General features: G+C 37.2%; 1 protein-coding gene across 2 annotated transcripts; it reads left to right on the top strand.

Annotated features, from left to right (window-relative positions):
- The first annotated feature begins 8,684 nt into the window (after positions 1-8,684).
- On the top strand, positions 8,685-17,033 carry rsph1 (radial spoke head component 1). Of its 2 annotated transcripts, XM_038305296.1 has the most exons (8): positions 8,685-8,836; positions 8,990-9,103; positions 12,632-12,737; positions 15,333-15,423; positions 15,742-15,877; positions 16,136-16,207; positions 16,458-16,520; positions 16,858-17,033. In XM_038305296.1, the coding sequence occupies exons 1-8, from the start codon at positions 8,780-8,782 to the stop codon at positions 16,933-16,935; spliced, it is 717 nt and encodes a 238-aa protein (XP_038161224.1). In that variant the 5' UTR covers positions 8,685-8,779; the 3' UTR covers positions 16,936-17,033. The 2 variants fall into 2 exon arrangements, with proteins under 2 accessions (XP_038161224.1, XP_038161225.1); XM_038305297.1 differs by lacking the exon at positions 16,458-16,520.
- The last annotated feature ends 718 nt before the right edge of the window (positions 17,034-17,751 follow it).

Here is a 17,751-nt window from a genome sequence, read left to right as displayed (position 1 = left end):
CCATTGAAATGTCATTTATTCTGTATATATCTATGTAAATCTAAAATAAAGATATTCAATTTTTTGAAAATCAGCGTTTATGGTTTATTATTTTGTATAACAGTCACAGTCTAATAGAAAAGATAAATAAAGTTATTTTAAGTATGAAGCAACAGTCAAGTTACCAATCTTTGGGAGATCTCAGACAACTTTCAAAGGGGTCCTCCTGCAAATAAACGTAAGAAATATTCAAGTGTTTATGTATTTAGCTGTAGCTCTAAATATTTTCTGTAAACAATTATTACTCATCTCAAAATCCATCAGGTAGCTCTTCTATCATCAGTAACAAAGTAGGCTGTCATCATTTCAAATCCAAAATCAGTTTGTTCCAGATTTTAATCAAGGAGCCTGAAGAGTGAGTGCGATTCCCTTCTGTGTCCCTGCACCTCATCCAACACGTAGATGCATTACAACTTCTATAAAACTGTTGCTTTAGGGTAATAAACACACTTTTTTTTAACAGTGTTTTCTTTAACAGTTTTCTTTAACAGTGTCCTGTCTGGAAATGTGGCAATAAGAATAATTGTCTTGATGGCAAAAAAAGAGCCCAACAAGTTTTGCTTTCAAAAGTGGAGCAGTACGGCTATCGCCAGTGTTCTGCTTGATTTATGTGTATAAATAGCTTTATTATATATAATTCATGAAGGGAGTATTACAGATTAAAACACAGTTTTTCCAACTGAACTCTTTCCTGTAGATTGCAGTAAAGGTTGAAGCAGTTCTACCATATTTTTTTAACATTATCAGTTGAGATTCCTTCACCTCTCCACCATTCATCAAAAAGCCTATAAATAGTTGATCTACACTGCTTAGGGTAAACATGAGAGTTAAGTTATATCAGAAATAGAAATACAGTTTTTATCTACATTTGAAAAAAAGGCATTGTGGTAGATGTAAAGATCTTTCCTCAGATTATATTGTTTTTTATTCCTTGGAAGTCTCCTAAAGTACTCTTAAGGAATGAATCTAAATATTCAGTTACACTGTGACACACTTTGGGTATAAATTCTGAGTCAAAGGCAGTCCATCATGAGAGATTGTAACTGGATGCTTAGATTTATTACGCACAAATTTAAAAACCAACAAATTAAAAAGAACATATCAACACCTCCCATATACAATATCAAGGCCATTCAGATTGTTTCCTACGTTCAGTCAAAAGAGATTTGAGTTTAAGAGCTGTTGAAGGACAGTAGTTGAAGCACATGATGTTTTTTCTTGGTGTTCTCTGTGTCCTGAATCAGTACAAACACATCCAGGAACTCTTGGGCCTGGATGGATTGCTTTGGAAGGGACAGATGTAAACAGATGTCATCAGCATATAGTGTCATGTTCTTTTAGATGAATCACAGCAGTGATATTATTTGTCCTTATTGCCTGGGAAATAAGAGTTTACAGTTCTGTCAAATAGACCTTGACAGCCCAATGCAATCTTCCAAACATCCATATAATTTGACTCTAAGAGTAGGGGCTGATTATGGTGTTTTAATAATATTTATTGGACTTTCAGAATAAATAAAAAAATCTTTTAAAAAAATCTAAGCCTATAGCTGTCATGATGGGTTCTCAAAGAGCGACCCACGTATGCAGAACACCACTGATGGACACAAGGATAAAAGTTCAATAAGTTTATTTGAGTGCAAACACACAGAATGTACTGGTTCTGGCTCGGGCCTGGACACTGGTTCACCGGAGTCTGCGTGGGAGACAGTTCAGTTAGCGCTGCAAGCTGAAGCTTGATTTTCTTGAAGGTAACAGATTGTACCTTGAGGGTTCTTGTGGTTAGCTTTGGGAGAGTCACTGTTGGATCTGGAGAGGAGTTCATCAGCAGAGTCCGCTTGCTGCTTCAGCGTCTCACGTCTTGTAATGAACAGACCTTGGCTTAGGGGTTTCCAGCTCTTAGTCCTGAGCTGCATGGAAGTTCTCTATGATTCTTCAGGTTTGGCTCAGAGGGTCGGCTCGGCAGGTTAGCTCTTCCAGAGCTTCACGAAGGAGACACAGGTTTCCTGGAAGACAGAGGCAGTGATTAGAATCCTGGCTGGATTCAAAGTCACAAAGTTTCTCAGAGAATCTAGGCTTAAGCGCTGACCAACTAGATCAACACTGCGGCGTTGAGGCAAGGTCTGAAGACAGCTTATATAGTGGATCCTCTGATGATCTTGATGGGCTGCAGCTGTGCAGGAGGCTCCCTCAGAGGATCCACGGCGGACTCTGCTGGAGAAAGGTGGAACCTCTCCAGCTCCCAACAATAGCAGCATAACTATAGAGAAAGGTCAGGATAGCTTTTTATCAGGATAGCTTTTTATCATAGAAAAGGCAAGGGTAAACTAGCTCCACAGGTGTTTGTTTAGAAAAGAAACAGTTAAGCAGATGAACTGTTTGAATTTCAAAATGAATGAAGAAGAGTACATACATTAAGTCAGAGTAAAAGCTGACTGGATAGCTATGTCTAGGAGAGAAACAGGGCTTAGCACTCCCTTAAGCACAGTCATCTCCTTTTGTTTCGTTTCCATTCTGAATCAGATGATTGTTTCAACACAATGCCACAAACCATTTCATTAGCTCCCTGTATGACTGCAGAGTCGTCTAAGTATTTCCACAGATGATGGGATTATATCTCCTACTGGAATTTAAAGGTTTACAGAGTAAAAAGGAATGGTAAGAGTACTTTCCCCTCTGGTCCTCTTCTGCTGCCGACTTCTTAATTAGACAGATGACCCTTGAGTCACAAAAACTGTGTCAGGTAGTCTGTCATCCAAGCAATTGCTGATACCTCAGACTGAGTCTTCTGGAGTTTCAGAAAAAGTCAATCATGCTGAACCATTTTAAATGCACCGAAGAAATCAAAGAATGGAGAGAGGATAAAGTAAAATAAAATACTGCAGAATTGGAGAATAGAAGTAGCAGAATAATATAAAGTAGTCCCTATGTCCTCCAGAAGCCTAAGCCTTTAACAGCAATAACCATAGTGATCATGATAATCTGAGCCACTCTAAATATAATCTCATTTTAAGAGTAAGCCTAGTCTGTAATGTAGACAGGGTGTCTGCTCCCAGAGTCTGGTTAAAGAGTCGAAGAACTCATAATCTGTGTTGCTTCATGTCCAGTTTAAAGTTTCCTCTCTCAGTAATTAATGATTTTGGTGCCATATTCTTTGCTGGTTCTGGTCCACATAGTTTTCTGACAGCACAACCATCTGCCATAATGTTTTAGAGCACTTTATCCATCTTTCTGTTGACAAGCTGTATGGAGATGTGTTGTCTTTTTTCCAGCAGGACCTGTTTTTGACCAGCATTGCCCAAGAAACATTTGATAACCAGGGTATTTTTGTACTTAAATGAACCCATTTAGAGAATCTACAGTCAAGAGGGAGATAAAAGTCACCATACTCAACATTTTAGATGACATCTGTCAAAGCAAGCTTGGCTTCTTTACCTCAGCACAACCACAGGCTGGTTTCCTACAGCTCAAACTACAGTTATGGAGCAGTTAATATCAAAAGAGCCCCCAAAAATATTGAATGTAAGGATATGAAAAGATGCTTGATATCTCTGGAGGAAGGAAGTAAGGCAGAGAAACTATCAAGCTTGAAGTTCAGTGTGAAGTTTCCATGACAGTTTGGTATATTAGCCTGTGAATTTGATGATTCAGGTTTACGGAAAAGAAAAAAGAAAGAAACAAAAAATCCTTACTATTAAGAGTCTGTGAAGATGTTGAATTCAATTTAGTAATCAATGGAAAGGACATTCTAATATCAGGCTTTTGAAAAGTTCCTGTCTTGGCACCTGTCTGTAAATATATTTCTCCTCATGTGTAATTTGGTTAATTGACTTTTAAGTGATAAGAAATTCTGTAGAAGCACATGTAAATGTTCAAATGACTAAAAGGGAAAGCCTCGCTTACAGTCAAACTTTTTATATAGATTTGCTGTACTGCCATCCAGTGGTGAAAAAAGGTAACTCCAACTATAAAGATTATTTTGTTTCAAAACTATTTGGGCATTGTAAGTGAGAATTTGAAGTTGTAGTGAGAGTTACATTCTAAATTTTGTATTTGTAGAATAAAAAAAAAAACTCACAAGTAAAATTTGTTTAGTTTTTTTACACCTGTTAAAATTTCAAGTACATTCTCTTCTACAAGTTGCACATCAAAAACCTCTTACATTCTCAGTTTTGCTTCAAATGGTCCAGAACTATTGTTGAAAAAATAGCTGTGCCTTTTAACTTTGGTGTTTTGTTATTGTAGATTTTTTATATATCTCTCAAAATTACAAAAAAAGTTACACCTCTTCAAATTATTGAGTACAAGTACACAAATTGTGTTCTCTGAGTTGCACATCAAAAATGTCTTTCATTCACTTTTGCTACAGTTGATCTACTGTAAAACAAATGGTGCAAAACAAATTCTTACTTAGGTAAATTTAAATTTTACCAATTTTGAGAGGCATTTATTTTTAAATTCCTCATCAGATTGTGATGCTATTTGGAGAGCAGCTTCTATGGTGCCCTACTATCACATTGAAGTGAAATTAGTAACTGGAAACAAGTGGTTTCTAAGCAATATTCATGGAAGTAGATAAAATGTCCAATTTTACAGATTCTGAGGGGCTTTAATACTAGATTTCCATATCAGACCTTGATGACCTATGATGAGAAACATCTAGAGGTTTCCATACTGTCACCTTGAAGGAATATCAGTAACTGGAAACTAAGTTGTGATTTAACAACAATTCATATTTGGGTAAAATAAAGCTGCGTTCCAAATAGAAAATGCACAAATAAACCATGTAAAACACTAACTAAATGAAAAAAAAAACTTAAATCGTTCTCATATATTCATATCCAAAAAAGCAGACAAGAGATACTTTTTATACCATAGAGGTGTGAATATAAGTAATTCTATTTAATGAATGGTAAATTTTTATTTAGAAAAGCCCAAGCTAGCCTTGGTACTGTTATTCAGAGTGTAACTGGAAAAAAAAAGCCACGTTCAGCTAGCCTAGTAAACTAGCCCCAGCTGCCAGCGACCAAAATCATTTTTGCCTGCGAATTTCACATTTAATCTCACATTTAATCTGGTTTAACAGGCTAACGTTCATCTGAAGTCGAGGCTGGGCTTGATTTCAGTCTGATGCCTTACTAACCGGCAGGGGCAATTTTAGGGTCAGAGGTGAGCACCCAGAGAGCTGTGTGGCCAGATAAGATTAATTTCACTGTTTTCTACACAGATTTTTTTTTAACTTTTTCAGTGCGTTTTGCCAATGACTGACTCCATCATTCACTAATATATCATATCTAAGTCGTGTGCCAAAAACCTAACAAGCAAAGGAAAAAGCAGCATTTTTTTTTAGAAGGATATTATAACCAATAAAAGCTGTTAAATCAACTCATTTAATGGAAACATTTGAATCAGTTTTCATGAATTGACTTTTCTGTAGTGTGCCAAAATTACTTCTATGATATATAGAAAATATTCTACTGAATGAAATGTTTTTAACAACTGCTGCTTGACCTTTTACTTTGCACAAACCTTGCTTCTCTGCTCCCCCTTATGCACCTCTCCCCCTTTAGACTGGCAATCATGAAATGGATTGTAAATTCAAATAACTACAAACTGAAAAAAAATTCAAACTAATGATTCAGTAAATTTGATGATCCAACAGGAAAATGAACAACCACAACATCCATATTTTCTAAATAAAGACAAACTATACTTTCCTACAGCCTTTGCTAACAAATAGATGCATATATTTAAACATCCATTTAGATAAAAGTTCTTGTGGATAAAGTTCTTTCAGGTTTGAGTTCTAGGGTGAACATCTTTTCCATTGTCATTACTTACCTGCTTTTATCAATAATCATTCTGCATAAAATTGATATTTACCAGTACTAATATCTACAAAAATTCTTTATTTACAAAGTTTGTATTAGAATAGTTATCTATTATCTAACTGAAGACTGACTTGCATTTTCTCTTTACCCCATATAACAAAAAATCTAGTTCTGAAAAGAGCATGAAGTTTGTACTTATCTTTAATGTTAGGATATTGATGTGCATGATTAACCAGACTGTTTTTGTGTCAAGTAATTGTTAATCTATGAAAAATTTAAATGTTTTGAATATTGATAGTATTACTTAAAGTTGGTGGGGACATTCTAAGGGTGGTGGCTGATGGACCTACAGCTACTCAGCCCAGACGCTTTCAGTAGGGTTTATATTTTCCAAAAATGAGCTCAAACATATATTTATTGAATGCTTTCCTATTGTTGTGAACACAAGAGTACCACAGTACACTGATATTTATAGTTATAGACAGATGCCTGCCTTTAGTGGTGATGAGGTGGTGGGCCTCATCAGGGACGACAACGACCAGGACTACAGAGAGGAGGTGGAGCAGCTGGTGGGCTGGTGCAGTGACAACAGTCTGATCCTGAACATGGAGAAGAAGAAGGAGATCATTGTCGACTTCAGGAAGAACCGGCCCCACCATGCTCCACTGCTCATCAACAGCTCAGCTGTGGAGGTGGTCAGCAGCACAAAGTTCCTGGGGGTGCACATCACAGACAACCTCACCTGGAATGTAAACACTTCATCTCTGGTGAAGAGGGCACAGAAGCGCTTGTACTTCCTGCGGAGGATGAGAAGGGCCCGCCTGCCCCCGCCCATCCTCACAACCTTCTACAGAAGCACCATAGAGAGCGTTCTGACTAGCTGTCTTGTGGTGTGGAGGCTGCAGAGCCTCCGACTGGAAGAACGTGAGGAGGGTGGGGAGGACAGCAGAAGGAATCATTGGGGCTCCTCTTCCCTCCATTAAGGACATTTCATCACAGCGCTGTGTGTCCCGAGCCCGTAATATCATCAAAGACCCCTCACACCCCCACCATGGACTGTTGTCCCTGCTGCCCTCTGGAAAGAGGTTCCGCAGCATCCGCTGCAGATCCACCAGGTTCTGCAACAGCTTCTTCCCCACTGCCATCAGACTGTTGAACCTTTGATCCACAACCCGAACTCTGCACCTATTGCACATTATCGGGCATCAAATGCTGCTGAACCTTTAACTTTTAGCCCTTTAAGTTCATCTCATTTCTATTCTCAACCGAAGGAAATACGCATTTTTGCACAAATGCCTATCTGCACTGAACCATTGCAATTTGCACACTGTCTTTATCCACTGCACTGTTTACACTTTGACCACTGCTGCACTTTTTGTATAACAATCCGGAAAGGTATTCCATCTCATTTGAAATATCAATGCAATGTTCATAAGCTGTATGCAACGCAATTTCGTTCTGTATGCACTCTGTGCATACAAAATGACAAATATAGAGGTCTAACTCTAGTGCATTATTTTATAAAGGGCTTAAAAACATTAATGTATAAAAAATGATGAATAACAGCCGATAACAATGACAACATACATATATAATGCATCCCTAGAAAGGACACAACTTCAATTCCATCACTCCATCCATGCATGGCTTCCCTTTAAGCTGCATCAGTGATTATCCTCCTTCACAAGCAGAAAAATCAAATTTAGAAATTTGTCCCAAATGTCTTTGAAAGCCGAAGTCTATTTATTGAACCTTATATTTCAAAAATCATTTATATGCTGATTTTTATTATTTGTGCTTTAATTCTTGTAGAATTCTTATATTTTAATTTTCAGTCTGTTTCCTGTGAGCCTGGCTGTCTCTGGGTTGGCTGGTGCAGCTATTTCTGACTCTAGTTGAACTACAAAAGACAAAAAGATATGTTGAATTTTATTATAGCATTGCATATTTTTTCTTGAAATCCTGGGGATATATTCTATTGCATGTTGCATATCCCAGTACATCTGTTTCACCTTTAAATCTGCAGCTGTCCCTAATTGTGTCTCTGCTCTGCTTAAAAACAGATTTATGAACCTGTCTACCAATATAATGATGCCTGAGAAAATAATTTTCAGAATCTCTAGAAGCTCTGCAGTCTGATTCTCTGTTCAGTAAGGAAACAACAGATCTGTGTTCATTTTAATCTGTAACTCTGAGTAATGGTCCTCTGAGAAGCCCAGCTTTTTTAAACTCATATAAATGTACAATCTGTTGCCCTTTTTAGCTGAAAAAGCTCCATATGTGTAACAAACAGATTTTTCAGTGGCATCTCTGATTTTTTTAACCAACTGATCTCCTAACCTTTACTGAAACATGTATTGAAGTAGCTGCCAGTTAAAATTCAGAGTGCTGCTGTGTCTCTCCTCCTCCACGTAGCTACTACATATGCAGTGAAATGCGACCCCGAATAATATTATGTCCCAAAGCGACAGATCCCATGATATTTAACTGAGAGGTGGGACTCGAGAGCAGCGGGAGAGCGAGGATAAAACATGGACTGAAAACGCTCTGAGAACAGACAGCAGCACCCAACCTAAATCACCGAAAGGGGGAAAAAGCAGAAATTATTGGTGGGGACTGTCCCTCCATGCTAAAGTCGGTGGGGACATGTCCACACCAGTCCAGCGGTGTGGTAACACTTGAGAGTATTACTGCTGCCACTGTCAGTATTATTGGGGTGGAAAATGGCAGGGGTGGCCAATGATTGGGTTAGGATGGCCCCCCTATAGCTCCGCTCCTGCGTACGTGTGCGGTCAGTTGCTGTTTAGTTTGCCATGACAACAGTAAACTACCTGCTAATATAACTGCAGTCTGAACTCCAGAAGCTAGCTTTTCCAGTTTTTAATTGTTCCTAAAGCGGAAAGAAAACAATGTCGTACAATAACTTTGAGGATGAGGAATATAACAAACTCTTTAACCCACTCGGGGTGAGGCAAAGCAACTTTATTTTTTCTTCTTGTTTGTTTTTTGCGTGTGTTTCAAAAGTATTGCTAACGGTCACAGATATTGTGCTGACTAACATTGTCTGCAGGTTGTTATGCGGCTTTGGGTTGATATTTGTTTTTATCTAACTGTAACAGGAGTACATAGGGGGGAGGAATGAGGCCGGGGAGAGACACGGAGAGGGTGAAACCCGGCTGGGCAACGGAGACGTTTATCAGGGAGGCTATGTCAACGGAAAAAGGCACGGACAGGTGGGTACATCGCTTGATTAGATTTAATAGATCCATCAGAGCCAATCACATGGCGGGGATTTATTTTAACAGAGCTAGAAGTCATTTTTCATTTAGTCCAAGTTGGGGATGAATCGAATTATTAGTTCAAAAGTGGCTGAGGAGACTGCTTTGATCTAATAATGCAACATGAACCAACTATGTTATGCAGGTGGAGCATGCAGAGAAATGTTTCTAGAAGTGTACATTGAATCTGAAGCTGATGGGCTACAGCAGCAGAAGACTGTGGTTACATTTCAAAACAACAGCACATCTTTTTCAATTCAGTTTTTAGAGACTTTACTCATTTGACTTGAAATCATACATCCATCCTCCCTCTGCTAGGCGTGAAATTTCAACTGATTGTTTCAACCTGACATTCTCAATATTTTTGCTTATCATCATCAGTAGCTAGATGGGGGGACAGGGGTAGCCATGACCACCCTTAGCCAATCAGTCTTCAGTGAAATCATAGATAAATATCTACTTTAATAATAACCTAAAAAATCATTAAATGTGGATATAAGTAGATTTAAATATATATATATTTTTTTGCAGAATGATTATTGATAAAAGTAGGTAATGGCAATTAAAATATGTTCGCCTCGGAACTCAAACCTGAAAGAATTTTGTCCACTTACCTTTTATTTACACAGCGTAGGTGTTTAAATATATGCGTCTGTTAGTAAAGGCTGCAGAAAAGTCTTTATTTAGAAAATATGGATGTTGTGCGTGTTCCTGTTGGAACAGTGTAGATTGACCCTGAAATTCTGGTGCCTTTCTGCCCCCCCCTCAATGTTCATTGGTTATTGACTGGCCACCCCTATTAGGATTTTCTGGCTATGCCTCTGATGTTCATCCCTTTATAGCCACAGGCAGAGAGTTGAGGGGTATGGAGGACCAGCTCTACCATATATAGAAATAAATGCAGGAATAAATAAATGCTCAATAAATAAGTAAGCATACAATTAATTGCCCCCAAAAATACAATAAACAAATAAATGTAGGCAGAAATTAAATTTTACAGTTAGACGTAAATGTATATATCTCGCTATAAGTCTTGTTTGATTAGCTTCTTTATTTATTCGCCTTTTTAATAATTACCTTATTTATTGTCCGTTATAACCTTCAACTTTATTTATTACTTATGTTATTTTATTGTCATGTTGGCTTTCGGGGATCTAACCCACATGCAGAACACTCAGAGACTGGGAAAAAGTTCAAAAGTTTATTGAAGATAAATCACAATGAAGAATAATGATTTCTGGGGATAACTGGGTCCGGATCTGGTCACGACTGGTTTTCACTGCAGTGGGGGACAGATTGGTTAGCAGACTTTCAGTGGATTTGCAGGTTGGGTATTTGCAGGTCTATACCTGATCAGAGATGAGCAGAGCGGTAGAAGGGGGGAACCAGGAGGGTCCAGAGGCTGAAGGCAGGCAGAGGGCTAGGCAGAGGCAGGGCAGAGCAGAGCAGATAATCTTACTGAGCAGGTTCAGAGCTTCTCCCTCAGCTCTTGCTGAGAGCGGGCAGGCAGGTTTCAGACTGAGTTGGATTTCCAGGGTTCTTCTGAGAACAGACAGCTTGGTTTCACGCTTGAGAAACCCTTCCAGGTCTTCAGGTTTCCAGGCAGGTTTTTCCATAACTGGTAAACAATCTGGCGTCGGATTGTAGCTCTGCCCCTTCTTAAATGCTGGTGTCCTGATGAGCTCATGAGCCGCAGGTGTGGTGGTCAGCTTCAGCTCCAGGAGACCTAGAACGCCCTCTGCTGGAGAAAGGTGGACAGAAACTCCAGATCCCAACACTTATCTTACCATCTGACATCACTGCTGCCAAGCAAACATGAATGATGCGCACTGCTCACTGCTGCTTACCTTATCAAGGCTGCACTTTAAAAAAGAAAGCTGTTCTAAACGAAATTTGTTTTTGTTTACACTTGTGTATATAAAATGACAAAAATAAATCTGTCTAAGTCTTTTTGAGTATTCATTTATGTGCATATCATAAAATTTTTGTCTGTTTTATTCTTCTTTTGTATTTTTTTTAACCCTATTTATTTCTTCAATACTATTTCTGCCTGTCGGTTTTTTACATTTCTGTATGCATTTATGCCTTACTATGCAAATGAGGAAGGGCTGTGTCTTAGCAGGTCAACTTCTCCCCATTGGTTGGCGGCCCATCTTCTTAACTTAAAATAAGTAAATATAAATAAAATTGAAGATTATAATGGCCAATAAATAAATAGGGTAATCATTACAAAGGTGAATAAATAAAGAAGCTAAATAAAAGAGATGTATACATTTATGTCTTACTGCAAAATTTAACTTCTACCTACATTTATTTGTTTATTGTATTTTTGGGGGCATGTAATTGTATGCTTATTTATCTATTTAACATTTATTTATTTTCTGTATTTATTTTTAAATATGGTAGCGCTGGTCCTCCATAGTGGCGAGATGGCACCCCCCTTCTTGAAAAACCCACCCCCTTCTTAAATTACCCTGTGACATTTTTTTTACTGTATGTGTAAAATTTCTATTATATATTAACAGTAATGGCAATAATATTGCCCTTTCAACATTTGGCCGGCTGTGTGCTTATGAGTAGCCTGAGCAAAATAAATAAAATCAAAGAAGTGTCCTACCATGACTGATAGCCATGCCAGTCCAGGGACTGCCTGCAGTTCTACTGTAAGGTGCCTTGGTCAATGACCAGTGTACCTGACAAGTAACAACCATACCATGCATATTGCTTTAGGTTATTAGACTATATTAATTTGGATATGTATGCATCTAAAAAAATATATACATACAATATACATGCAATATATATATATATATATGCAATATATATATATATGCAATATATATATATATGCAATATATATATATATATATATATATATATATATATATATATATATATATATGCAATATATATATATATGCAATATATATATATATATATATATATATATATATATATATATATATATATATATATATATATATATATATATATATATATATATATATATATATATATATATATATATATATATATATATATTGCACCATCCCTCTTCATTTTTTTTTTATTACAGCTACACTACTGGCCACAGGATGCCAGTCTTTTCATGGCTTCTTCCAACAATATCCAGTATCACCAAGCTCAGTCCTGTTTCTGGAAGAAACCATGTACTCCAATTGTCTCCAGTCAACAGATCTCAAAACATTAGGGCAGATATAGTTTAGTGGAAAGGGTAATTCACTTCTTGATCTACTGATGATAAATCCACAACAAATGCATAATATTATTATGTCATTATTCACCAAAACTAGGAGGAAAATTTTCTACCTCTTTCCATTTATGACACACACAACAATACGGCTCTGACGGCCTTAAGTGGTCTGACCATAGAAGAAAGGCGTGCTTAATAAAGTGGCTGCTTTTTTATTGATCATTAATAATTTTTATCAATGTAATTTGTTTAACGGTTGTATTCTACAGGGAACATACAGTTTCAAGAATGGTGGAAGGTATGTAGGAGATTATTCCCAGAATAAGAAACACGGACAAGGAACGTTCTACTATCCAGATGGATCTAAATATGCAGGTAGGACCAACCTGCTTCAACTGATTTTTCAATCATAAAAACTGATGCAGAAACTAGGAAATAATCTGTACTAGATTATATACATATTATTTTTAAACCAATTCAGTTTTTGTTTCATCAACTATTGGAATCTAAAGTAGGTTCGTGTGAATACTTCTACTTCTTTCTTCAGGCTCAAATTAAGGTAAATGAAACATTAAATCTTTTTATCTTCCAGTGCATTTAGGTAAAAACATCCGTTTGTGAATGGGGCAACTGGTAAACATTATTCCAAAGGAAAACCCCTGCAAAAAAATTTTATAGAATTATTTAAAAAATTTAACTATTTCTATCAAAATCCCATACAACCAATTAGTGTTCTTCATATATAATTAGTATTTCAACATGGAGAGACTCAAACATAGAAAAGCTATGATTAAATTTTTTTTATTTTATTGGCAAAGAGAAATAAGTTCTTTAGCGCTCGGGCCCTGGCAGAAGATTTGATCCTGTAAATTGACATTAAAAGTCGTAGGGAAACGGCCGTTCCAACCGTTGTGTCGGGGGTCGTGGATGAGTCTCCTCTGTCATATAATTTTTTATTTAGAGGAAGTTTTTATTTAAAGGTTTTACTTTTCGGAAAACATCAGGACACCAGGGAGGCAGAAGCTTGGTTTGGTGTAGAAGGCTTACAGCCGTACATGTTTGAGCCCTTGCCTCGCAACGCTGCCAGTTCTGTTAGCTCTACGCCTGCTGAAGACACAGACGTCCATCCCTGTGAACACTGGGATGGAACTCAATGGGAAAGGATATTATTCTTATTTCAACCATTGCGTATATTAGCTGCGACATGAATCAATATGCTATGTTTGAAAAAATTTGATTTACAGATGAATGTTGATATATGACTGGCCAAATGTAGGTGTACAAGCTGATGTATAATTAACTAGCCTGCATAAGATAATGAAAAAACCCCACAGATTTTAAGACAGGATTTTTTTTTTAAATAGAAATTTTCTACCTTTTGGGACAATATCATCTGATAAAGATTGGATTTATTTATGATTTCCTTATGACTTTAAGGAATGAGGTAGGTGTCATTCCTTCCAGGGTGTGAATGAGAGCTTATTTTTGTTGTTTTGGAACAAACTTAAGCATTATGGTGAAGGGGCAGAAGGAGCCATTTATACAGGCGAGAACGATGATGCACGGACCTTTCCCTTTGGAGAGTTTCAGATTGGAAGAGCTGTTACCCTAGCTGGGTTAAAAAATCTGGAGATGAAAATATTAATATTAGGAAACCTGTAAAGCTAAAAAAAAAAAAAAATGAGCTAGAGAGAAGAGACTTGAACTAAGGTGGATAGGTATTATAATCCCAAGCTTTAGGATTCCTTTTTATCGGGTTGTTAGGGAGGATTTTTTGAAGTAACCTTTAAAAACAGATTCACTGAATAATTTCAGAGAAAGTTTGAAATCTGAACTGAGGGAGAGAAGGAGGGTCAGATATCGCGAACGACCATACTAGGAAATATCGTCCCAGACCTGAGGATGGAGCTACATCCATATAAATGAATTGCATAAGCAGAGTAGATGACGCTATCATAAAAGAAGTGTACCCCAAACTGGTCCAACCAGTTTCAGAGCCAACTGGACCAGAAAACATGGAACATGAAGGAACTCTCGAGGAACTAGTGGAAGGAATGTATCGGATCATCGCTCACAGTCTCAAAAATGGACTCTGCGTCTGTGCCATGTTAATGGGAATTATCTACTGTTATACTATGTATACTTGATAACCAACAAGATGGGCAGCGCTGATGCCCTGTGGTGATAACTGCAGTAATGTGCTGTAGGTATAGACCTACCCTAACCCACCTGATGTGATGAGCTGCAGGTGCACCGTGCCTGGCATGATGCGTGCCCGTTGTGACATGCTGTGGACGCAATGCACCTGCCACGATGCAGCTGCTGTAAGATGGAAAAGTTTTATTTTCACCTTGTTTCATTTTGTAAAAAGTCTTTTTAAAGGAACCCTTTTCCGCCAGATTGTAACCAATTAATTTAAAAAATAATCAACAGATTAATTGATTTTCAAAATAATCGTTAGTTGCAGACCTAAACTGAAATATATTTTTAAATCTATTGCCATGTGTAAACATTCTACACCCTTCAGGTTATCAGATAACCGTTTCTTCTAAGACTTTGTGTTTCACAACCAGCCAGGAGTTTAGTGTGTTCAGTATTAGAAATATAATGATCAAGTGCAGATAAATGTTACTCACTTAAACTAGATTTAAAAATATCAGTTGCAGCATGTGTTGCATTAAGAATACAAATTGATAAATGAACATTGCATACAGTTCCTATTCACCCATAGAAAAGCTTGAATGTCACATTTATTGGAGAGTGTTCCTTTTTGCAGTGAGGAACAATTATACCACATTTCACTGCAATAAAGAATCAGATGGCCCCATTAAAATGGATTGGGGATTTTCTCTTATCTACCCACCATCTTTTACTTTACTAAGTCATATCCGTTATGATACACATCTTCTATCCTGAAAAAAAGAGCTTCATGGCATCAAACAGTGACTGGTGGCTGTGTTTGGCTAACAGGATCTTGGGTGGAGGACCTGAGAGAAGGCCGTGGTGTCTACACCTACCCCAATGGAGACACATACGATGGAGAATGGCAGCACCACCTGAGGTATGTTTATTCACTGATGTGGTGTAACAGTTTGATCAACTCTTGGTTGAATGTTAGCCATCTTTCCATTGCCTAAGCATTCCTGAGTTATATAGGAACAGACCTCTGAAGCTCTGCTGTGGCATCTGGTATTAAAACCTTTTCAATTGTTCCTTTAAGCTCCATGTTAGTGGCATCATAGATTTTCCAACAAACTCCACAGATTCTAGAAGGATGAGCCAACTATTGCTTCTGTGTTTTAACCCTCGACCTGAGCAGTTTGGACAGGTGAAGAACACCTTGAAGACTCTTGAATAAATGTTATTTTGTGATTTTCAGACATGGTCAAGGTGTTTATTTCTTCAAAAAAAACTGTGCTAAATACAAGGGCACATGGGTGGAAGGCAACATGGAGTTGGCTGGGGAATACATCTACACCAATTACAGATACCAGGGCCACTTTATCAACAACAGGGTAAGTTTGGATTCACATACTGATCAGCCAGTAATACACATCTTTCTAGTCTGGCTATAAAAACAACAACCTTAACTATAATAGAGCATACAGTATCTTTATTTTAACCACTTTTTAGTCCTGAATAAGTTTTGTCATATTGTGACTGGTCTTTATTATAGAGAATAATTTGTTGTTACCTGAATAAATAAACAATATTATTAAATACATAACTGAATAAAACTAGTATTTTTTGATTTATGGTATCTCGTTTTGCAGCCTCATGGACCTGGAAAGTTTGTGTTTGACCATGGCTGTGAACAACATGGAGAATACCAGAAAAATAAGCAGGTAAAACAGCACAATTAATGAAATAAATCAACTGCATAGAGGCACAATAAATATCTAATTCTTTGTCTAAGTTTTAGTAGTTTAAAGAGTTGTCTTACCAGTAAAACAATCTCCCACATCTATTAGTAGAAGCACATGTTGTATTTTTTGGCTGTAGGTAATCTTAAAAGCTGAATAAATGTGCATACAGTGTTACACAGACCGAAACACTGGAAAGAAAACATTGATTGTGCCAACTCTGAACCTTTAGCCCCAGGAGACTGAGCAGACGGCTGAAAACAGTTTCACTGAGGAGTCAGAAGCCATGGAGGAGGTGCTGTTGCTTCTTCTGTCAATCCTCTGACTCCAGCTGTAGCATAGAGATAGATTTACTCACATCTGTGGTTTGCATGTTTGAAGCAGAATCAAACACCCAGTTAAATATGCTGTATGTGTTCTGAGGAAACCAGTTAGTACTCCCTCTCAGAGTCAACTGGAATCCATGCCTTGATGGGTTTGGGGTCTAAGGCAGTAAAAATGGGGAGGACAGTATTAGGAATGTGGTCATAATGTTATGCCTGGTTTGTGTGCATGCACAGAGTGAAATAAACTGTGGAAGTTTCTTATAGATAATTATTTCCTTAACTGGTCTGTCCCTGTGTTCTTTGTAGGATTTGGATGCTGCCCTCAGGTGGATTCCTAAGGGTATTACAACACTGACATCACCGGCTCCTGAAAAGGAAAAATGAAATGATCACTAGTAATCACATGTGGATATTTCTGTTTCACACTTTTATCATTTCTTAAATGTTTGAAAAATAAAAACGTTGAATTACACTCCAATTAAGCCAATGGTGATAATTTCTGTTAAATTAGTTTCAATGCTGTATTTTATAAGATATCCTGACGTAATTCTAGAGTTTGACTCATATTATTTAGGTTAGTAAAATATAAATAATTATTGAATTTGTAATGCATTTTATATTTATTCAAATCCCAAAGTACTACACAGTAAATAAGGTAAAGACGATAAAATAAAAAAGACAATAAGTAAAAGGGCAAAAGGTGAAAATTAGATAAAGAATATTAGTAAAACTTATATCAAGAAAAAATGGGAGGAAGGAGGGAATGCGATGTTTTATTATAGTATTCATAAAAAGGCTGGAGAATTAAGGAAATGTAATAGAATTAAAAAAGAAGAAGATATATCTAGAATTCGGGCATACAGGATTAAATAATACCCTTAAAAATATTTAATAGGCATAGTACAGGGTGTTTAGATATTAGATATAATTGGATATAGGGGAATTGTTTCAGAAATCATCTCGGTAGTTTTTAGGAGTATTTTTAGTTTTCTAAGAAGAACGGGCATTATCAGGAGAATATAATAGTTTGTTTGATCCATACTCCCATCTGGAAGGTGGTATTGCACCTATAAGTTATGGCAAGCCCAACATCCATAAAAAAAAAAAAAAAAGAGAAGAAGAAGAGGAATTTCCAGGTTGTCCTTTTGGGGGCGCTAGAGCGCGATATTTATAACCACCGAAGACAGAGCAGTAGCTGCT

The sequence above is a fragment of the Cyprinodon tularosa genome, unplaced genomic scaffold, assembly GCF_016077235.1.
Source record: "Cyprinodon tularosa strain WSP-4 unplaced genomic scaffold, ASM1607723v1 ctg554, whole genome shotgun sequence".
NCBI classification, from domain to species: domain Eukaryota; kingdom Metazoa; phylum Chordata; class Actinopteri; order Cyprinodontiformes; family Cyprinodontidae; genus Cyprinodon; species Cyprinodon tularosa.
The sequence above is the reverse complement of the archived record's forward strand: the minus strand, read 5'-3'. Positions and strand labels throughout refer to the sequence as shown.